This window comes from Cavia porcellus, unplaced genomic scaffold (genome assembly GCF_034190915.1).
Source record: "Cavia porcellus strain 051 isolate PalLab524CR breed Dunkin Hartley unplaced genomic scaffold, mCavPor4.1 scaffold_4, whole genome shotgun sequence".
Taxonomy (NCBI): Eukaryota; Metazoa; Chordata; class Mammalia; order Rodentia; family Caviidae; genus Cavia; species Cavia porcellus.
In genome coordinates this window covers 77,665,303-77,684,677 of record NW_026947487.1, presented here as the reverse complement: position 1 = coordinate 77,684,677, position 19,375 = coordinate 77,665,303, and the positions used below count along the sequence as shown (strand labels likewise).

The window sequence follows — 19,375 nt, the reverse complement described above, 5'->3', positions numbered from 1 at the left end:
TGTGAGTATGCACAAGTAAAGCGATCCTTGTTAGAACCTTTGAAGGTTTTCTTGAAAGGATGGCAGTTTAAATTACAATACTATTTTTCAGTTAGATTGCTTCTACAGAAGGCAAGGAAGATGATATGAAATCCCATACAGTCAGGCTTTTATGGCTTTTCACCATGGAAATGCCCCAAAAGTAAGGCATTGAGCACAGCCTCTAAAGGAGGGAGGGACATCATTGATGATCGTGTCCCTGGATGCTCACTTGTCTCTCAAGAAGATATGAGTCTCTCCCATCTACTTAATTAAGACAACCAAACTGGGAGGTCTCTTGACCCTTCTTTCGATCTTCAGGCCAGTAACTAAGTGCCACCCCTTTCAAGTGGTTCAGAAAGTCCACTAAAGCACAATGTCCCACCGGAACCTAGTATTTGTCAGCCGCTTACCATGCTCCTCAGACAGCTTGAAGTCACACAGGATGTACTTGGAGTGGTGTTTCTTACTACTTTAATTCACAACTTGTACTGCCCCTGAGAAAGGCCCCAGGCTCACAGTGGACTACCTCAGTCCAGGTCTCTTTTTCAGTTCCAGATGTCCAACAATGTAAAGAATAGCTAGGCCAACTTTCAGAGGATCCCAGTAGGTTTGTAAATGTGTTTCAATCCTTGACCCTTACTTCTGACCCATGAGGGGATGTCTAATTCATCTTGGCCACTTTCTGTAAACAGAAAGCTTTAAAAAGGGACAGAAACTACTCTGAAGATGTTGTTATCCCTTTGAAAGAATCCAACGGGGACTATAGTATTAGCAATGGGCTAAAAATGACACCTGACACGATAGCTGCTCTTTATCATGGAAGTGAAATGTGCATTAAGAAATTTGTTAATGATGACAAGGTGTGTGGAGTCATAGATAGCAACGGGGAAAATCTAGCTGTCTTCTATGGCTGATGCTATGATCCAGTTTCTGGACACAGCCTTTTCTGTGTTCAATAATCAGACTTCAGATCAGGGTGAAAAGAGCCAGCATTATGGCTGTCACAATTGGCAATGCTTTAAGTACATCCAACTTATCCAATGGATAACCCACGGGCAATTGAAGCCTGCAAGAACACTGGGCAGTGGGCATATCATTGTCTATACCAAGCCACCGCCCAGGCCCTGCTCCAAGTGTCGGGCAGCTGATATGCCTGATTCATAGCATGGGAGGACTGACTGGCACTGCTCCCAGAGAGGGGACAGGCCAACAAAACCCCTCATCTCTTTTAAAGACTGAAGGTACCTGGGGCAATCTGCAATGCCCTGTCAGTGGATATTTCCATCTCCTGAGACAGACCCTGGGAGGTCATAGTTAAGCAAATTAAATTTCTTATAGATATGTTTTAACTTCATTTTCTGCAAAACCCTCCCATAACCATAACTGGGGTCAAGAGGAGCCCTAGTAAGCACTTCTTTCCTTTATCTAGGGAGAGGGGAGGGGCAAAAAGAAAGGAGGGAGAAGAGAGAGGGAAAGATAGGGGAGAGAAGAGAAAGAAGGGAAGGGAGAGGACAGGTGGAGGGGGGGAAGGAGAGAAGAAAGAAAAGGGGAAAGAGACTATCTTGAATTACTGTAAGGGTACTACATGTCTTTCATGGCATTTACTTTGTTACCTTATCATCATTTGTGCTAGGGCTTAGCTACTCTACTAGATGACGAAATACATGAGGACAGGGATGCCTCTTTGCACCATGGTGCAGCCTACATGCAACTTTACCAATAGACAACTGTACATAAGTATTAATTTGGTAAGTATATTACTATTTATATTGCCTGACATTCCTATCAGGAGAAGCTATATAATGCTTACTTCTCTTTACACAAATACAATCTTAGATATATCTCTATTAGGTTTACCATTTTTTACTAGAGTGTAACTGTTTGCTAGGGCTGTTATAACAAAGTACTATACACTGAATGGCTTAAATAACAAGACTTTATTTTCTCATGGTTATGGAGGATAGAAATCCAAGATCAAGAGGCTGGCAGGGTTGACTTCTTCTATGGTCCCTGTCCTTGCTGTGCAGATGACCATCTTTTCTATGCATCTTCACACGGTCATCTCTCTGTATGTGTCAGTGCCTTAATCACTTCTTACAATGGTACTACTTACTGTATTAAGACCTACCCTAATAATGTAATTTTATCTCTTTATAGACCAAATGCTCTGCCAAATATAGCCACACTCTAAAGGGGCTGAGAGTTAGGAATTCAACATATGAGTTGAGGGAGACATGATTTAGTTCTTAAGAATAACCCTGTGTATGGAAGGAAGGAAGTCTTCCGTCTCTGTATCAGTGGCAGCTAACAGGAGCACTGCTCATAGAATGAGTATAACCCTTTATTAGGTGAGAAACTGGGAAAGTGAATCTTGGTGACTACTGTACAGCTAAGAAGCCTTTGCAGGTGACAGAAAATATTTCAGAGGGGAGGCAAGAATGTTCAACTGTTCAACATATTTATTATCCATTCCTTTTTACTACATTATGAACAAAGTAAACATTCAAGTTATAGCAGCTCTCCTAAAAAAACATTTTCCTGAGCCCGTACAGTAACATATATGATCTGTGTATGTATCCATAACCAACATACATTTTGAAACTCAGAAAGTTCAGAAAGTAAAAAGAAAACAGACATATGAAATCAATTTATCTAGCTATTATAACCATTAATGTAAGGGTATAGTTTCTTTTGAACTTTTCCTAAAGCAAAAGGGCTGTACATGTTCTTTATTATAATACTCTTGGGGAAAAAAAGCCACTCCTGGTACCTAGTATGATCCTGAGTAAATATTTACTGAGTTAATTACTGTTTTTTTTATAATCAAAATACTTGGGGTCTGGTTCTGGCTCCACTACTTAATCAGTTTTGTGACTTTGGCCAAATTAACCTAAACTCTAGTTTTTCTATCTAAAAAATATCATGAGAATAATATGAACCTCACGGAATTATTCTGAAGATCTAGTAGAATAATACAAACCAAGTTTTTGGCAAAATAATAATATTCAATAAATAATATTTTATTATTATACTTAAATATGTATATTGGTATGTATTTTCTTTATGTAAAACTGGAAACACACCTTAAAGTTCTATATTTCTTTTTGCCATCTTAATGTAATACTAAAAAACAATTCTTATAGTGTGATCTTGACTCAGGATCACATACTACCATTGACTATGCAACTTCTGATAAATATGCAGCTTCTCTGTACCTTAATTGTCTTATCTAGGTAATGGAGTAAAAATAGGAACTGTCACTGGGCTGATGGCACATGCTTGTAATCCCAGTACTGCAAGGATGAGGCAGGAGGGTGACTGTGTATTCATGGCCAGCCTGAACTACTTAAGTGAATTCAAGGCCAGCCTGCACTACATAGTGAGACCCTGTCTCAAATCTCTACTGATGGGTTCTGTTGGTGATATGTTTAATTTAATTAATAGGCATGAAATTTTAGCAGTTGGCTAAGTCTCTGAGATCAAACTGTTGAGAAGACAATTTAAACTACACATATTTCATGTATCTCAAAGCAAAAACAGGATCTTAATGGTGCCACAGTATTACATTATATAGTTAAATATTTATGTTCATACCAATTTTTCACATTAGTAAATTGTAAATTCTTAGTGTCTTTAGTTGTTTCCCTTAAATTCAGGGGCCAAATTCATTAAGGTACGAAATCCTTTATTTTCAAGTAATATCCTAACCAGAGGGAACAGTAAGTAAGATGGATAAACATAAGGGAGTTCAGAGAACACTGGGTGGAGAGAAGCAAAAAGGTAAGTTGGCTTCCCTTGAATAACTCCATAGGGCTCTCAAGGAAAAGTTGGAAAAACATTGAGCAAACAAATGTATCAACAATGTTAAAATTCTATGTTTTACTGGAATAAACAATGAACTACATGAACATGATTATTCTGGTGCTGTAGTACCCACAGACAGAGTGATATCTTTTTTTTTTTTTTTTGGTAAAGAATTATTCTACATGTAGGAAGAAATGCAAGGATCATAAATCCCTTCTTTCACAAAGATACTAAGAAGCTAAACATAAACAGTTCAGTTAGCTCAGGCTAATACATGATCAACAGATTTTAACACCACTCACTAGCTGTAATACTCAAGAAATAAGCCAGAAAGTTCATAAGCCTATTCTACAGGGAAACAAAAACTAGTTTTCACTATGTTGGTCTGATTTTTCTGCTTATTACACAGCACTCTAACAACCAATCTACGCACAAGTGTAAGAGGTGAAGAAATGGTACTTCAACACAGCTGGATTGAAAATGTTTCACAGCAAACCTAAAAGCTTCAGTGAAAGCCCCCAAAATGTAACTCCATGTACAACTAGCTAATGTAATTCCTCCATAATATCATTTATATAAAGTATCCATGAAAATATCCATCTTAAATTTTGAACCTTGAAAAGATTCAAATAAACCACAAGATCTGTAATTAGTGTGAAATAAAATTATGAAATTTTATATTATATTCTATAACCTGATAGATAACCAGTTCAACAATAACATTCAGGTTTTTAACATTTTCTGAAATCAAGCCTGCTAAAATAACAAAAAAAAACCCCAATAAAACAAAATATTTGCCTTAGTTTTTGCCTCTCTATAAATTTTTAAAATTTTGAAATAAAACAATATGAATGAGAACAAATATATAATATGACAGAAAACTAACAATTATAAAGTACAAATACACTGCACACTTCCCAGACTTCGTCAGGGTATGATATTCTGTGTTGAAAGTATTAAGTTTGCAATTGCAACTCATTTTTAAACAGGTGTCCACAAGAATGTCATTTGATCTCTTGCTTCTTTGCTTTGCTGAGCAATACTGACATGGAGGCTAGGAACAGGAATTATGCTGTGACTAGGGCTCTGCACTGACCACAATCTATTCAAGCTGCTTAAGTATTTGAAGCACCAGGCCAATGTGCTATGTTAATTACTGTTACATGATCTCAACATGAACTAATCCTCATTCCTATTAAGTTCCACCCTGAATGAATCCTTAATGTGCAATTGATAGTGCTGGATATTACAGAACAATATAAAATTTAACAGATGAGGGAGCAATAATGGATGGCCACTCAAAGACACATACAGCATAATATATACTTATTTCACATGGCAAGATATCTATGCATTAAAATTACATCTTGGCCTAGCATTAAATTTAGAACCAAGGTGTGACTAGAGGTAGTAAACTATCTTCATATTTTCTCCATAGAAAGTTTTTTGGAAGTGGTGATCATAAGATATCACAGAATTTGATGATCAGATAGCATCAATCAGCAGATGATATGGTTTGACTTTTTTTTTTTGTAACAGGAATTGAACTCATACCTTGTGCTTGCTGGGCAGGTGCTTATACCACTGAGCTAAATCCCTGGCCTTAGACATTTTTTTAAACTCACCTAGTAATTACTTGGTTACAAAAACACAAATAAAAGCAATGACTTCCTTTTCCATAAAGTGTTTTTATTCAGACACAATATCCAGAAACACCAGTGTAGGTAACCAAAATAGTATAACTTTCAGAAACTATTTAAAAATAAAAATTTATTTTATTGGGAAAAGGCAGCACCATATTAGATTTTATATCAGTTTATTTTTCTAAGACAGTAACTATAGAGAAGTATTTTTTAAAAAGTGACTAACCAAAATGACATTATAACCAAAATGACTAAGCTATGACTGGGCTTTGAGACACACATAGTCTGTTTGGTTATACATTTATTTTGAGTGTTCTGTGTATTGGATACTATGCTAGATTTTCGAAACCTTTACTTATTTGTCCTTTCTTGTAACACTGTTTGGACCACCACTGCTACTAGATAATTCTTATTAAGCAAGTATTTACTCTGAAGACTGCAGGGGAAGAGAACAAGAAGTCACCAAGAAGCAAGTCTTCCCTGTGAATTAGCAACATACGCAGGTCACTAGGGGGACAGCCAGTTCCCAGCCTTTTCTAGTGAGTCAGCCCCATTCACGGACTGCAAGGGAAGAGAACAAAAAGCCACCAAGAAGCAGGCTTTCCCTGTGAACTGGCACCATGTGCAGACCTCTGTGGGGGCATCTAGACCCCAGGTCCTTTCTGTGATTGGGCTGAGAAACAAGCAGAGACCCCCCATAAGTGACCAGCTGATTCAGAGAAACATAGGGTGCGATGATAGATACTGAGGTGAAATGCAATTGGATGCTTCTGTTGTTTGGTACTGTACTGACTTTGCAGGTCTAGGGCCGGTGGTCTGATCATCTATTCAAAGGATAACAGTACACAGTGTGGCATCTATGGGGGATCTCCTTCTGAATGTGGTAGCCATTGTTAATTCCTTATTATCTTGTATCATTTTCCTGTATCATTTTCATTGTTTTGTTAGGTTGGGTTTTATTCTGTCCTGTTTTGTTTGATTTTCTTATATCTGATGGCATTGGAAGCTATTTCAAAGATAACATGATACATTATGGTAGCCATTTTGGATTTACTATTATCTTCTTTGAAGTCCTTTATTATATTCATTGTTTTGTTTTTATTGGTTCTGCTCTGTGTTGATGTTTTTTACTATGTCTGAAGGTATCTGCAGCTATTTTTTTTTTCAAGAGTCAGCATTGTATTAAAAGAAACGAAGAGGGTACAGAAAGCAAATTCACAGGTCATTGAACACAGATGATACCTGTCTTACCAAGGAGTGGAAGACCTAATTCTATAATAACAAAAGAAATCTAGAGCTTTTCCTAGGCAATGCCTTCCAGGACTGATATATATTTTAACATGGGATGACAGAGAAAAGGAGACAGGGAAATAAATTGCAATGAACTAGATTTTACTTTCTGATGTTTGAGTAAGCAAATACTACTGTGAAAATTTTCTTTTCACAGTGCTATAAGTATTTTTTTTTAAAGGAAAAAGAGAAAAAAAAACAGAACAAAACAAAACAGTGTAAGGGTACAAGTAATACAGAACTACAAAAAGAAAAGAAAAAAACCAGTAAGATATCACCAGTTAATAGATTACACACTATCATCTTTGAAACGGTGATTCAGGTCACAGGAACAAAGCATAGAAAGTGAACATTCAAATAGTGAAACTGCAAATAGTTGTGCTCGATGATCCAATCAAAAATATTAATATGGTCATCTATTTAACACACCTAAACACACTTGCTGTTGTATCTTTTTGGGCACTTTTTTTTCCCTCTCTTTATTACAACAAAATTTACACATTTTGAGTTTTATTGTTCCCATAGATCTTATTACTTTTTTTTCCAAGAGAATAAAATCAAACATGACAAAACAAATCTGTCAGTCAAAACCAAAGATAGACATAGCACATGATGTAAAAACAGAGTACAAGGTTATCAACAATGGTTACCATAATGTCTCTTGCTTCCTTAAGAAGAACTGTCCATCTCATTAGGTATTATAAAGTTGAACAAAACAGTAGAGAACAAGTCCAATAATACCTAAACATTGTAAACCTTACAGAACTTCAAAAGAGGATAATAGTCAAACCAGAATGGGCATCAAGTGAATCTTATTACCTTCATAGTAGCTGCCTATACTCTGATACTTAATACTATCATACAGAGCGGAACAGAGTCTAATCAGTCAAAACAAGATCGTGGGAGTATTACAGGACTTCAAATCAAGTTAATAGGAAATCAAGAAGGTTACTATAATATATCCTGCTAATTTTTTTTATTTTTTCCCCGTAGTTTAAAAAAGAAAAAAAAATTAAGTAATTTTTTAATGAATAAGGGAGAGGTTGAGATAAAAGGCTTAACAATGTAACAATACAGGTCAAAGCATGACAGTTTCAGCAACCTAGTGCTTCCCCACCAAATAACCCGACTTAATAGTAGTTACCCTAGTGTCTTTTTCCTTGAAATATTTGAACATAACTTCATATGCTATAGCATCAAACATATCAAGACAGTGTAACACCATTCAAGTGGATGAAAGCATTGTAGAGTATTTAGAACCAGCTAACAGAAAAATGAACAATGGTTTCTATATTGTCTCTTTATCTGCAGCTATTTTGAAGACAAGTGGCATTATAGTAACTATAGTTTATTTCGTATTGTTTTGAAGTTCTGTGTCACTCTGGTTTGTTTTGATTTGTTTTATTCTGATTTATTTTACTTGGTTTTATTGTCTTTAAAATAAAAATAAGAAATTCTAAAAATCAGGCATTCACTCTGAATAATACAACTGCAGTAAAGTTTGAAACATCAAATTTCATTTATGTAAAATAATATCCATTGTTAATTATGTGTATATGTTTCAAAAGTCTGAGTTGAAACACTAATAATAGTTATTGTGAGAGGTGAGTTTTATGCATAAATGTTTTGCTCTCTTTTTTCTATATTTTAAAAATGTTATAGTGAACACCATCTTTAATTTTTTATTTAATGTTAAAAATACTATTTTGCTTTAAATCTTATACTGACTGCTATGTTTTGGACATACTGTTTTTTAGGTTAAGGAGGACAGTATTTGTTTACTTCTTAAAACATGAGGCTTCCTGGGTTCTATTTTTAAAGTGTTACAGAGAAATATTGAACTAAGTAATACGTATGTAATAGAGGAAAGAAAAATGTTTTAACCTTATTCAGCTTAGAGAAACCACTGCTTCAATTGTTTCAAAATAGAATAAATTAAAAAAGAAGAGTGCATGATCAATAATGTCAAACATTTATTGTCACTGCCAACATGGCAACTCATGAAAGGTAACAAGCCTTTCTGGAGCAATACCTTGCATGTACTTTAGAACATCTTAAAAGTCAACTACCAATTCAACATCTATCAGTATTTATTTTTTCTCTTTCTTGGGAGTTTAACAGAAATTAAATAAATCTAGACAAAAAGTATTTTAAAGAAACAGATCATGAACTAATTTCTTTCTGCCTATCTCTCGGTGTAGGTACTGAGGACTGAACTCTGGGCCTTTGCCTAGAGCTATGTCCTCAGTCTTCTTAATATTTTGATTGAGGGTCTTGCTAAATAACCTGGGTGGGTTTGAACTTGCAATTCTTCTGCTTCAGCCTTCTAGAGTCTCACCTAACATTTAAAGTATCTATGAATAGATCTGAAGATAGGTAATACGTTTTAATGATTAGGTATTTGAAAAACCAACTTTCTTTTTTCTGGGGCTCAAAGGTCTTTATCTGACATTGTTTTTTTTTTTTGTTTTGTTTTGTTTTGTTTTAAATCTAAAATGTAAGCTCTCACTTTTATAATTTGCAAAATAATGAAGATAAGATAAATGATGCTCATTGTCCCTTCGTCTTAAAATTTTATCATTCTCTGCTACATTAATCACTATTTTTCTTTAGTTCTGATAGGATTTAGAAATGCAAATAATGGGTATTTTTAGTTTTATTTTCACAGATCCTAGAATTAATTCTCATTAAAACAGAGTCCATGTAATCCCAGCACTCAGGAGGCTGATGCATAAGGATTGCTGTGAGTCTGAGACCCGCCTGGGCTACACAGATTTTGAGGCCAGCTTAAACTACATACTGAGATCCTATCTCAACAAAACAAAACAAAACAAAACAAAACAACCCGGATACTAAATATATTTATTGACTGTAGCATTATTCCATAAAATTATGACAATATTTTCCTAATGAATTTGCAATGTTACAGAATATTTTTTAAACATTAACACTGGTATTAAGTATATGCAAGAAAATTTCAAAAAAATAACTGACCTGATGACCTGGTTACAGTGGGCACACATTGGAGTTCGTCTCCCTGCCGGGATGTGCTCTGCTCTTTGCACAAAAGTATCCTGGTCACTTGGCTGGGGCTGCCCTGCAGCTGAGCTGGCTGGTGACCCTGCTCCTGAGAAAGTCATACTGTTTGATGTTTTTCCAGTAGAAGGTGCTGGGATTTAACACACAGAAAAAGCACAGGAAGAGTAAGTCAAATACGTAATTTGAAAATCTACTTACTTCTCACTTGCTCATATACATTGTAAAGTTACAAGTCAAACAATACTGTCATTACACAGAACAGAAAAGAAAATCAAGGATTACATACAACACAGTGCAAGGGTTACGACACGTATATGGATGCTTCCTCTCTTCCAAGAAGGGACAAGGTTAATGAATATCAATGGTGATGTATTTTTAGTTATTCATTAGCTACTCATTAGATTTAATTCCAAATTATCACTGTCACATAAAAATCTCAATGTGTGGAAGACAAAAACAAATTCCTTATATTCTCTCTTCCAATCTGTATTTTCTATGATTGTGTGGTCTGCTGTGCGGGCATATAAAGTAGCTGTCTAGAATCATATCTGCTCCTTCCTCTCCCTCATCTTTGGTAAGAATATGCCCTGCTGACTTCAGATCATAGATATTGCTGATTCTGTCCTTCTTTTCCATTCCTACGACACTGTCTAGTGTAGGTGTCTCATGTCTTCCACCAGGATTGGCTGCCAAATGTCTTATTTTCTTTAAGTTCATCCTCCCAACTGCCACCTGAGGCTGAAATCTCACCCAAGTACAACTCTGAGCGAAGCTTTCCTGGGGTCTCCCTGTCCTGTGTTGACCAATGCTGTTCACACCTCCAAGCACTACACACAGTTGCTCCAGGGTTCCCTTCCTGCTCAGCAGCCTCATCTATCAGCACTCTGCCTTTCACTTGATTCTACAGCAACACTCAAGTGTCACACTTTTGCTTAAGAACAGATCCATCTTTGCTCTCAGTTTCATTTCACCATCCTTCTTCCTATTTGCACGGTAACCACTATTTACTATTTAAGGCGTACCTCAGAAGTCAGTGGTTTTAAAACCTCTCCGTGAGCTACCTCTACCCATGGCCTTTCCACATAACCCAGATCATACGTTTCTATCCCATGTCCCTGTGGTGTTAACCCTGACATGTCAATTTGTTTGAAGATGTTACACAGATCAGTGAAGCACGCTTCTGGGCATGTATGGGTGACCCTGCATGCTATATACATAGCCCCTGTAACGGTCCTTTTCACAGCTCTGCTTCCCAGCCACCAAGAAGGAAGAAGCTCTGCTCTGTTCTTCCACCCTGAGGCCTCTGTCTGGGAGCCTGTGAACATGTAAGTTATGGGTGCTGGGCACTACGCCTCAGTGATGGGCAGGCTAGCTAATATTCATACTTTTGTGACTGTCTTTATTAGCTTCTACTACACACTTTTGTCTTTTCTTCCCCAGTTATTGAGTATGCTCCCAAGAATTATGTCTTATTCATCACCCTCACAATTAATGCAGTGTCTGAAAAGCACGAATGGGCTGGAATCAATAGGTAACTGAATGAACACAAAAACCACAAGATTGGAACCAACAAAAGATCTTCCTAAGCAAAGGATATTAAAATCAACTAGATATTAGGGTTGTGGTGGTGTGTGCCTATAATCCCAGCACTTGGGAGGCTGAGGCAGGAGAGTCATTGTGCGTTCGAGACCAGTCTGGGCTACAAAGTGAATTCAAGGCCAGCCTGAACTGCATAGCGAGATCCTACCTCAAAAAGACCGAAAAAAAAAAAAAAATCTAACTGAAGAGAAAAAGTGCACATTTGTATGATTTAAAAGGAAAAGCTTATTCAAACCTGACAAATAATGCAAATAAACAGTGTATGTATGTATGTGGATATCTACATGAACATACATAGTGCTTGACAGTATCTGTATTAAAGGCATGGTTAGAATTGGATAAAATTAATTACGACAACTCTAAGGGTAATTCTCAATCATCAGAATAAAGCCTGTTTACAATGATGTGTACCTGCAGACCCAGGCACCTGCACCTCACAGTGCTATGCCTGCCACTCAGTCTGTGAGATGGCGCTCTGCTGGTTGGGGAGCTTTCCTACTGCCCATGTTTCAAGCTGAGTCCTTTGGACTAGGAAACATGTTTTCATCCTCTTAGATTTACACTTTCTTTTATGGTAATGGAAAGAAAATTATTGCAATGTTCACTTTCCCAGCTTTTTCTGTTCACCTCATTCTCTCTTACAGCACACAATGCTCATCTCTGCCTCTGCATCTCCTTCCCCCAGACTGTATCTCTTAGGGCATGAGACAAATGTTTTCAAGGACATTTTCAACACCACGTTTAGTTATTGTTTTTACATTCAAGACATGTGAAACAGATTTCTCCTTTTGGTATATATATATATATATATATACCAGCTTTCTGAAGAACTCCTATAATCTGAATTCTCCCCCTCAGGCAGCCATGGCATTCCACCTCCTCTGTGCCTGTATTCCAATGCTGCACACCAGACCCTAGCAATGGCTTCATAATAAATGTTTTCAAGCCAGTCCTTCCTTGCGAATACAAACCCCTGTAGCTATCATTTGAGCTCTGGTCATGGGTACCCCAAGTCTGGACTATTACAGTAAACTTGCCAGCCACAAGTCTCTTTTCAATCTATTCTGTAGACTACTTTCCCAGAATCCTGACTCTGATAGCACTTTCCTGCACGGAAGGCTTCTGCAGCTCCTCAGTGCATGCTGTACGTGTCCTGACCACTCAAGCCCTGCAGCAAACCACTCCACTCTTCACAACCTTGTCTTCATGCTTCCTGAGATCTCACAGCCATTACCACATTAATTTTACTTAATATGCAACTTATACAATCATTATTTGAAAGTACAATTCCCAAATTCTTACAATAGCACTGCAACTTCAGTATGATTAATACTACTTTTTTACTCTGTAAGAAACTAGGGTAAAGAGAGATTAAGAAAACTTCCAAGGTCACAAACCAAGAATGGGCAGCCCTGAACCTGAGTTGTGTCTTCCCAGTCTGTGCTTTGGACATCACATTGTATTTGACTCACTGTCCCTAGAGTATGCTAGGCAGACCCTGCTTCTATGACCTCAGCCAAAGAAATGTTCCTTTCTCCACTGGCAGCCATAGATTCCAGTTCCACATGGCTCACAGAAATTCCATTTTCATCTCCAAGACCTCCTCTGATCACCAGTCAGAAGTGTTTTCTTGCTCCCCTAACCTATATTAACATCCTGCTTGTATAATTCATGTGCTATTTAGCAATATGCTATTAACACCTTTTCCTAAGTTAATTATTACTCTTAAAAATGGGTACAAACTCTATAGCTGTATATACTACCAGAAAACTGCCTTAGAAGGAGGTGAAAAAATGTTTAATTGAATGGGAAAGATTTTTTTTTTTTTTTGCCTTTTAAAAGAAGTGTACAGAAACCAGGGTTGATGGCGCATACCTATAATCTCAGCACCCTGGGAGGCTGAGGCAAGAGAACTGCAAGTTTGAGTTCAGCTAGGCAACTTAGTGAGAACTTGTCTCTAAATAAAAAAATAAAAAAGGGCTGGTTATCTTAGTGCAAAGGCCCTGGTTTGATCCTCAGTATAACAAGAAGAAACAAGAACAACAAACAAAACAAAACTAAACTATGGGGATAGATACCTTAATAAATGTGAACCGGGCTCAAGATTTTAAATTATAAGAACATTCCAGTTGGAAAATCTGAAAATCAGGCCACAAAGAAAGACAATTTCTTTTATTTACCATATGCCCTTATTTTATCACATTATCTACACATAAGGCCGTACTAAGTCATTGAGATATTTTTAGCAATAAAAGAGTATGGTAATTCTCCTTCAAGCACTGTAAGATGGAACACAATCTATCTGACCATGCATCAAGGAGATATATGGGGAACTAATTTAACATGAGAATCCATTCTTAAGCATAAACATTTTGACTATATTTTAAGCACATATAAAAAGGCTCTAAGCTCTACTGCTGTTATTTCTTAGGGAGAAAAGCCTTGCTTTCTGTTATGGCCCCATTTAAACGACTTTGGATATGAGAGAAATTCTCACGCCTCCATTTGTTGCTGTGTTGCTAGCACATTGGCCTCCAAACAAAGCTACACCAGCCCTGTTAATTACTATGTCCTGCACATTTCCAAAGCTCAATTATTTCTCATATAAACAAAGTAATGTTTTGATCCTTTTGGACTGCATTTTTCACTATGCCTGGACAGAAATAGGTAACCTTTAAACAGTCAGGTGCCAACATTCCTTGCCTTGGCTACCTTGGCGTCCTAGGGTGATGGAGGTATAAGGTATAAGGAGGAGAGGTCCCCGGGAGAGGAACACCACAAAATGAGCCCTGATTCCACTGTCACTTTGTAGACCATTATATGATTCAGAGAAAACCAGTCTCTTCTGGTAGCATAGGGATCAAAATGCTTCAAATTTATGGGACCCACTGTAAAACTCTTCTATTTTACATAGAAAAAACAGTCCATTTAGAGATAGCTTAGAGATGACATCCAATTTGTTATAAAAGGTATGTTTTCTTTTAAGTTCCACTAAGACCACTGAGTCAGCTCCATTTCACAATCTAGGAATCAAAGTCACAGAAAAGTGTGACTTATCCAGATGACTCAGTGAAGGTTCACAATGAGAACACTGGCAGGAAGTGAACTGCTGACTCTTGACTCCTTTTTCAACTTTAATCTTAAGCAACTTCCATTAAATTTGGCTTCTCTTGTGGGTAATCTCTATGCTACAGGGACTGGTTTAAAATCTTTTTCTTTTGTACTAAATATATTTCAGCATCACAGAACTCTTCTAGCAATTCAAGACAAATCACTACTCTCCAAACCAATAGTGTTGGTGATAGTCTCTCATTAATTTAAAAATTGTTATTTATAAGGCTTCCAAAGGAAAAGAACCAAGTTTTGACAATTACGACTTGTGAGTTATCGTATCTCATGTACATCCCACTCATTCCTCTGCCATCTCTAAACTGTTCTGAAGCAAATTCAAGATACATGATTTAATCCATAATATTCAGTACGACCTCTAAGAGTGCTCTTTTAAAAAAACTTTTAAAATCATTACCACACTTAAGCAATAATATTCCTCAATAACATAAAATAACCAGTCGATAGTCATTTTTTCCTGATTGTTCCCAGTGTTAGTTTTCTATTGCTTCTATAACAAATTATCAACAACTCTTTGCTTAAAGACAGTACAGGCATATTTATTTTTTTATAGTTCTCCTAAAAAGATAATGGTGGGTCAAACTCAAGATGTTGGCAGGACACTGTTTTTCCTAAAGGCTTTATGAAAACATATCCTTGCATTTCTCAGATTTTCAGTGGCTCCCAAACTCCTTGGTTTATGGCCACTGCCACCATTTTCAAAGCCAACTTCAGCCTTTCCCTCTTCCTTTTCTGAAGACTCTTGTGATTTACATCGATTCTCACTACGATAACCTCCTTTTCTCAAAGTCATCTGATTAGCAATCTTAATTCCATCTGCACCCTAATTCTCCCCTGCCAGATAGCACAACATATTCATAGGCTTTGTGTACTAGAACATGGACATCATTTAGGGGAGAAATATACTTTTCAACACAGTATGAATCAGAATCCCAAAAAGGTTCATATTTTATACTCGATTGTATCTTTTAACTTTCTTCTCATCTATAATCCATTTCCCCATCCCTTGCAAAATACACACCGAAGAAATGAAAGCATATATACTGATCAGAACATGAACTCATAATCACCAAAGCTTGATTTTTCATTAATTGTTGCCAATTGTTAAAGTAATGAACTGGTTCCTTAAAGTCTTCCAAATATGACCAATATGTGTATGTGCATATTGTGTATGTATTTTTCCTATTGTAAAAAGAAAATAGAGAATAACTGAATTGGCTTCCTGTTATAACACTAGTAAAGTGTTACTGTCAGTATTTAACAGATCAAGAAAATAAAATTTAGAAAGGATAAGTGATTCGCCCAAGAGCCTGTGGGACAAAGAAATGAAGCAATTATTTTTGAACAACTACTATGCATCAAGCAGTGTGTGGGCTTAATCACTGTGGACAAGACCCATGACAATCTTCACAGAGGTTACAGAACCATATACAGCAAACTGTGTTACAGTGCTGTTACACTCCAGATCCATAACGGCCCTACAGGCACAAGTGCACTACCTTGGAGTCACCACTTCCCAGCACTACTAAAACACAGTGGGACCTGTGAGAGGTAGGGCCTCATGGGAGATCATAATGACACTGTGTTGAGGAAGGTGGGATTCTTTCTTCCTGCCTTCATTCTTGACCATGAGGTGAATGGGTTTCCTCTGCCACACACTCCTGTGACAATGGACTACCTTGCCACTAGCCCACATGCAAGGGTGTCAGCTGACCAGACAAGGAGCCAAAATAAAGTTGATTTTTTTTCAAGTATTTTGTTATGGGAAAGAAAGCTAACATGGGCTGAGGATGTATAGCTCAGTGGCACAGTGCCTGCCATTTAATCACTAAGTATACACTGAAAACCTATGATGTATCGGACAGCGTACTCTGTATGAACATGCACGGTCTTTGCCCTCAAGCAGTACTTTTTTTCTAAGGAGGTACCTATTGCTCCTCTCAGTATAATCTATTGAGTATGTGAGCTTGAGAGAAATATCTGAGAGAACTGCCTGAAGTCCCCAGCATATTGTTGACATTTGAGTCATATCAGTTGGGTGAGACTATTCAGAGGAAATACAGTGTGGAAACAGAAGAGCTTCTGAGGCAGAAAGCAAATAACATGAACACCTAGTGAATGAGTGAGAAGTAAGAGGAAAAACCAGGGAAGCAATGAAAGGAAGAATGGAGAATTTGCAATCCCAAACCATGCCTGACTTATACCAAAGTCTAATCCTTATCCATAAAAAATTTTCATTATGTACCAACCATGTGCCAAGCTTTGCCTGTGACTACTTTGATCCATTATAATAAGAAGGCAGATCTCTGCAAATGTGACCTAAACCTGGAACTCCTTGCCAGTTCAACATAGGGCCTATGATAACTGAGATTAATTTCCACTGTTTTAATTTCCTTACTAGGCCTACTACCATAAAGTTAGTAATAACTTAGAGCTGCATTATTTTTAAACTTTTTCAGTTTTTATTTTTCCTTTTTATGTCAGGAGTCTTTATTTAAATCCTAAGCAATGTGATTAACAAGTTTCAAGACCTTGACCTCACTGCATATTTTCTATGCTTTACTATTTTTTAAAAAATTAATTTTATTGACACATTTTAGATACACATAATGATCACATTTATCATAGGGAATTTGTACCTGTACATCATGTATCTTTTTCAAAAAATTTTTATTTTTAAAAGAATAAAGCCAAACAAAACAGAATAAAGCCAATCAAAACAAAACAGTGAAAGCAATATAGGACTTTAAAACAAGATAACAGGAAATCAACAATGGCTACCATAATGCTTTATTATCTTCAATATAGCTGCCCATACCATCAGACCTAATAAAATCAAATAAAACCAGTCAAAACAAAACAGTGAAAACAATATAGGACTTCAAAACAAGATAATAGGAAATTGACAATGGCTTCCATAATGTATTCTTGTTATCTATGAAATAGCTGCCCGTGCCATCACATATAATAAAATCAAATCAAACAAAACGAGTAAAACCAATCAAAACAAAGCAATGAAAATGACAGACTTCAAAACAAAGTAATAGGAAATTAACAGTGATTACCACCGTCCCTTTTAAGATATCTCCTCCCCCCTCACTTTCACTGTATCTATTGTACATTTTGGAGCCCACTAACTCCTTCAATTTTTTATAGTAGGGTGACAACATGATGTTCACCTATGTGAGACCGAATCACTTCACCCAAGAGCATGATCATAAATTGCATCCATCTACCTACAAGAGCTCTACATGATGTATCTTAATCCTCCTTTCTCCCCTTAACTCCCTCCCCTCTCTTCAACCTCTCCTCTCCACCTTATTTACAAAAGCTTTGTTTATATTTTTTTCCTTTCCCTTCCTCCTCATCCTTTTTCTCTTTCTCATTTGAACATTTTCTTCCCACTATCTGTTATACATTTTGGTCCTTACTTATCCTTCTCACATCAGAGAAAACCATGTAATATTTAAATATGCAAATTTTCTTTCATGGTATTCCTAATGGCCTATGTTATCACTTTAAGCCCTCATGTACTCTGCAAAAGATTAGTTTTCTACAGAGATATTTCTTTCCATAAGTCTACTTATTCTTTTAATTATAACTACTGGATACAAAGTCCCTGAAAACATATGGATATAAAGCTGAATATTTCAGGTTTTGAAAGATATATGACAGAAAAATAATTTAGACTTAATGTTTTGCAAAGACCAAACAGGCTTCAATCACTTAATTCCATTTTGTTGTACAAATCCCACTGGCTGTAAATAATTCAACTACTACATTTGGCTTAAGACAAAACATGAAAGTAAGTTATGGAAGTAAATCTAGATGAATGATAAAATAGTTTTAAAAATCACGACAAGATTTCATTCTCATTGTCAGAAGACAAGCCAATATTGAAAATATCAGTGAACCAGGGGTAGTGGCACTCGGGGAGGGTAGGGCAGGAGGATTCAAAGTTTGAACCTAGCCCGTGTAGCTTAGTGACTTAGCAAGATCCTGTCTCAAAATAAAAAATTTAAAATGTGCTGGGGAGGTAGCTCAGTGTAAAGACCCTGGGTATGATCCCCAGTACCAGGGGGAAAAATTAACAAATATGAATACCTTCCCTTTTCCCAATAAAATACAAATGTTTACAGCTACAACAAGGCAAAAGTCACATGTGAGTTCCTGTGTAAAAAACAACGGCTCAGCTGCTAGGGGTATTCCAGTTAAAAACACTACTGCTAATGCTGTACTTGTATAAACAACTGGGCTATATCACAGTCACATTCTGGCACTCCTGGGGTAACAAAGTATTGTAATTCAACATCTCAAAATATGTTTTCCAAGGTTTGGTAGAAATGTCACACATACTAAATTGAGCAGCAGTGAGGGCAACATGCTTGCAAATTATTGTGTGCAGCAAGTGGTTTCTTTTCTGCCCTTCCCCAAACGTCTCCAACAGATGGTGGCCAAGAGAAGCACAGAATCTGTGCACTTTGCCTGTCAAACTCCTTCACTGAAAGTATAAACAACAATCTACTCTTCATAATCTATGCAAGAAATCAAATCCAAAAGAAATGGAAGAAGTCAAGATGTAAAATCAAAAACATTCTGAAGAGGTTTGTGCAATTTTTGTTAAGTAGAATACAGGACTTTTAACTCAATGATTAAAAGCAAAATTGGTCAGATTAAACTATTATCATTTCTCTCCGCAGTGGAGAATGGTGGTATGTATGCCATAAAGAATTGGAACAGGTGCACACAAAGCTAAGTATCAAGTGCTTACACAACTTTGAGAGGTTAGTTTTTTCCATTTACAATTGGCCTTTCAACTTTATGAACCCAGATTAAACTGGATCTAGAGT

At 36.7% G+C, this 19,375-nt stretch overlaps 1 protein-coding gene across 14 annotated transcripts in view; it reads right to left on the bottom strand.

Moving 5' to 3' along the window:
* The window catches only part of Pdlim5 (PDZ and LIM domain 5), a 215,361-nt gene that overhangs the window by 15,030 nt on the left and 180,956 nt on the right, over positions 1-19,375 (bottom strand). For all 14 annotated transcript variants that reach the window (XM_063247282.1, XM_023566020.2, XM_003472096.5 and 11 more), the window contains one exon: positions 9,753-9,927. In XM_063247282.1, coding sequence (XP_063103352.1) covers positions 9,753-9,927 — 175 coding nt within the window. The remainder of the gene's footprint in view (positions 1-9,752; positions 9,928-19,375) is intronic.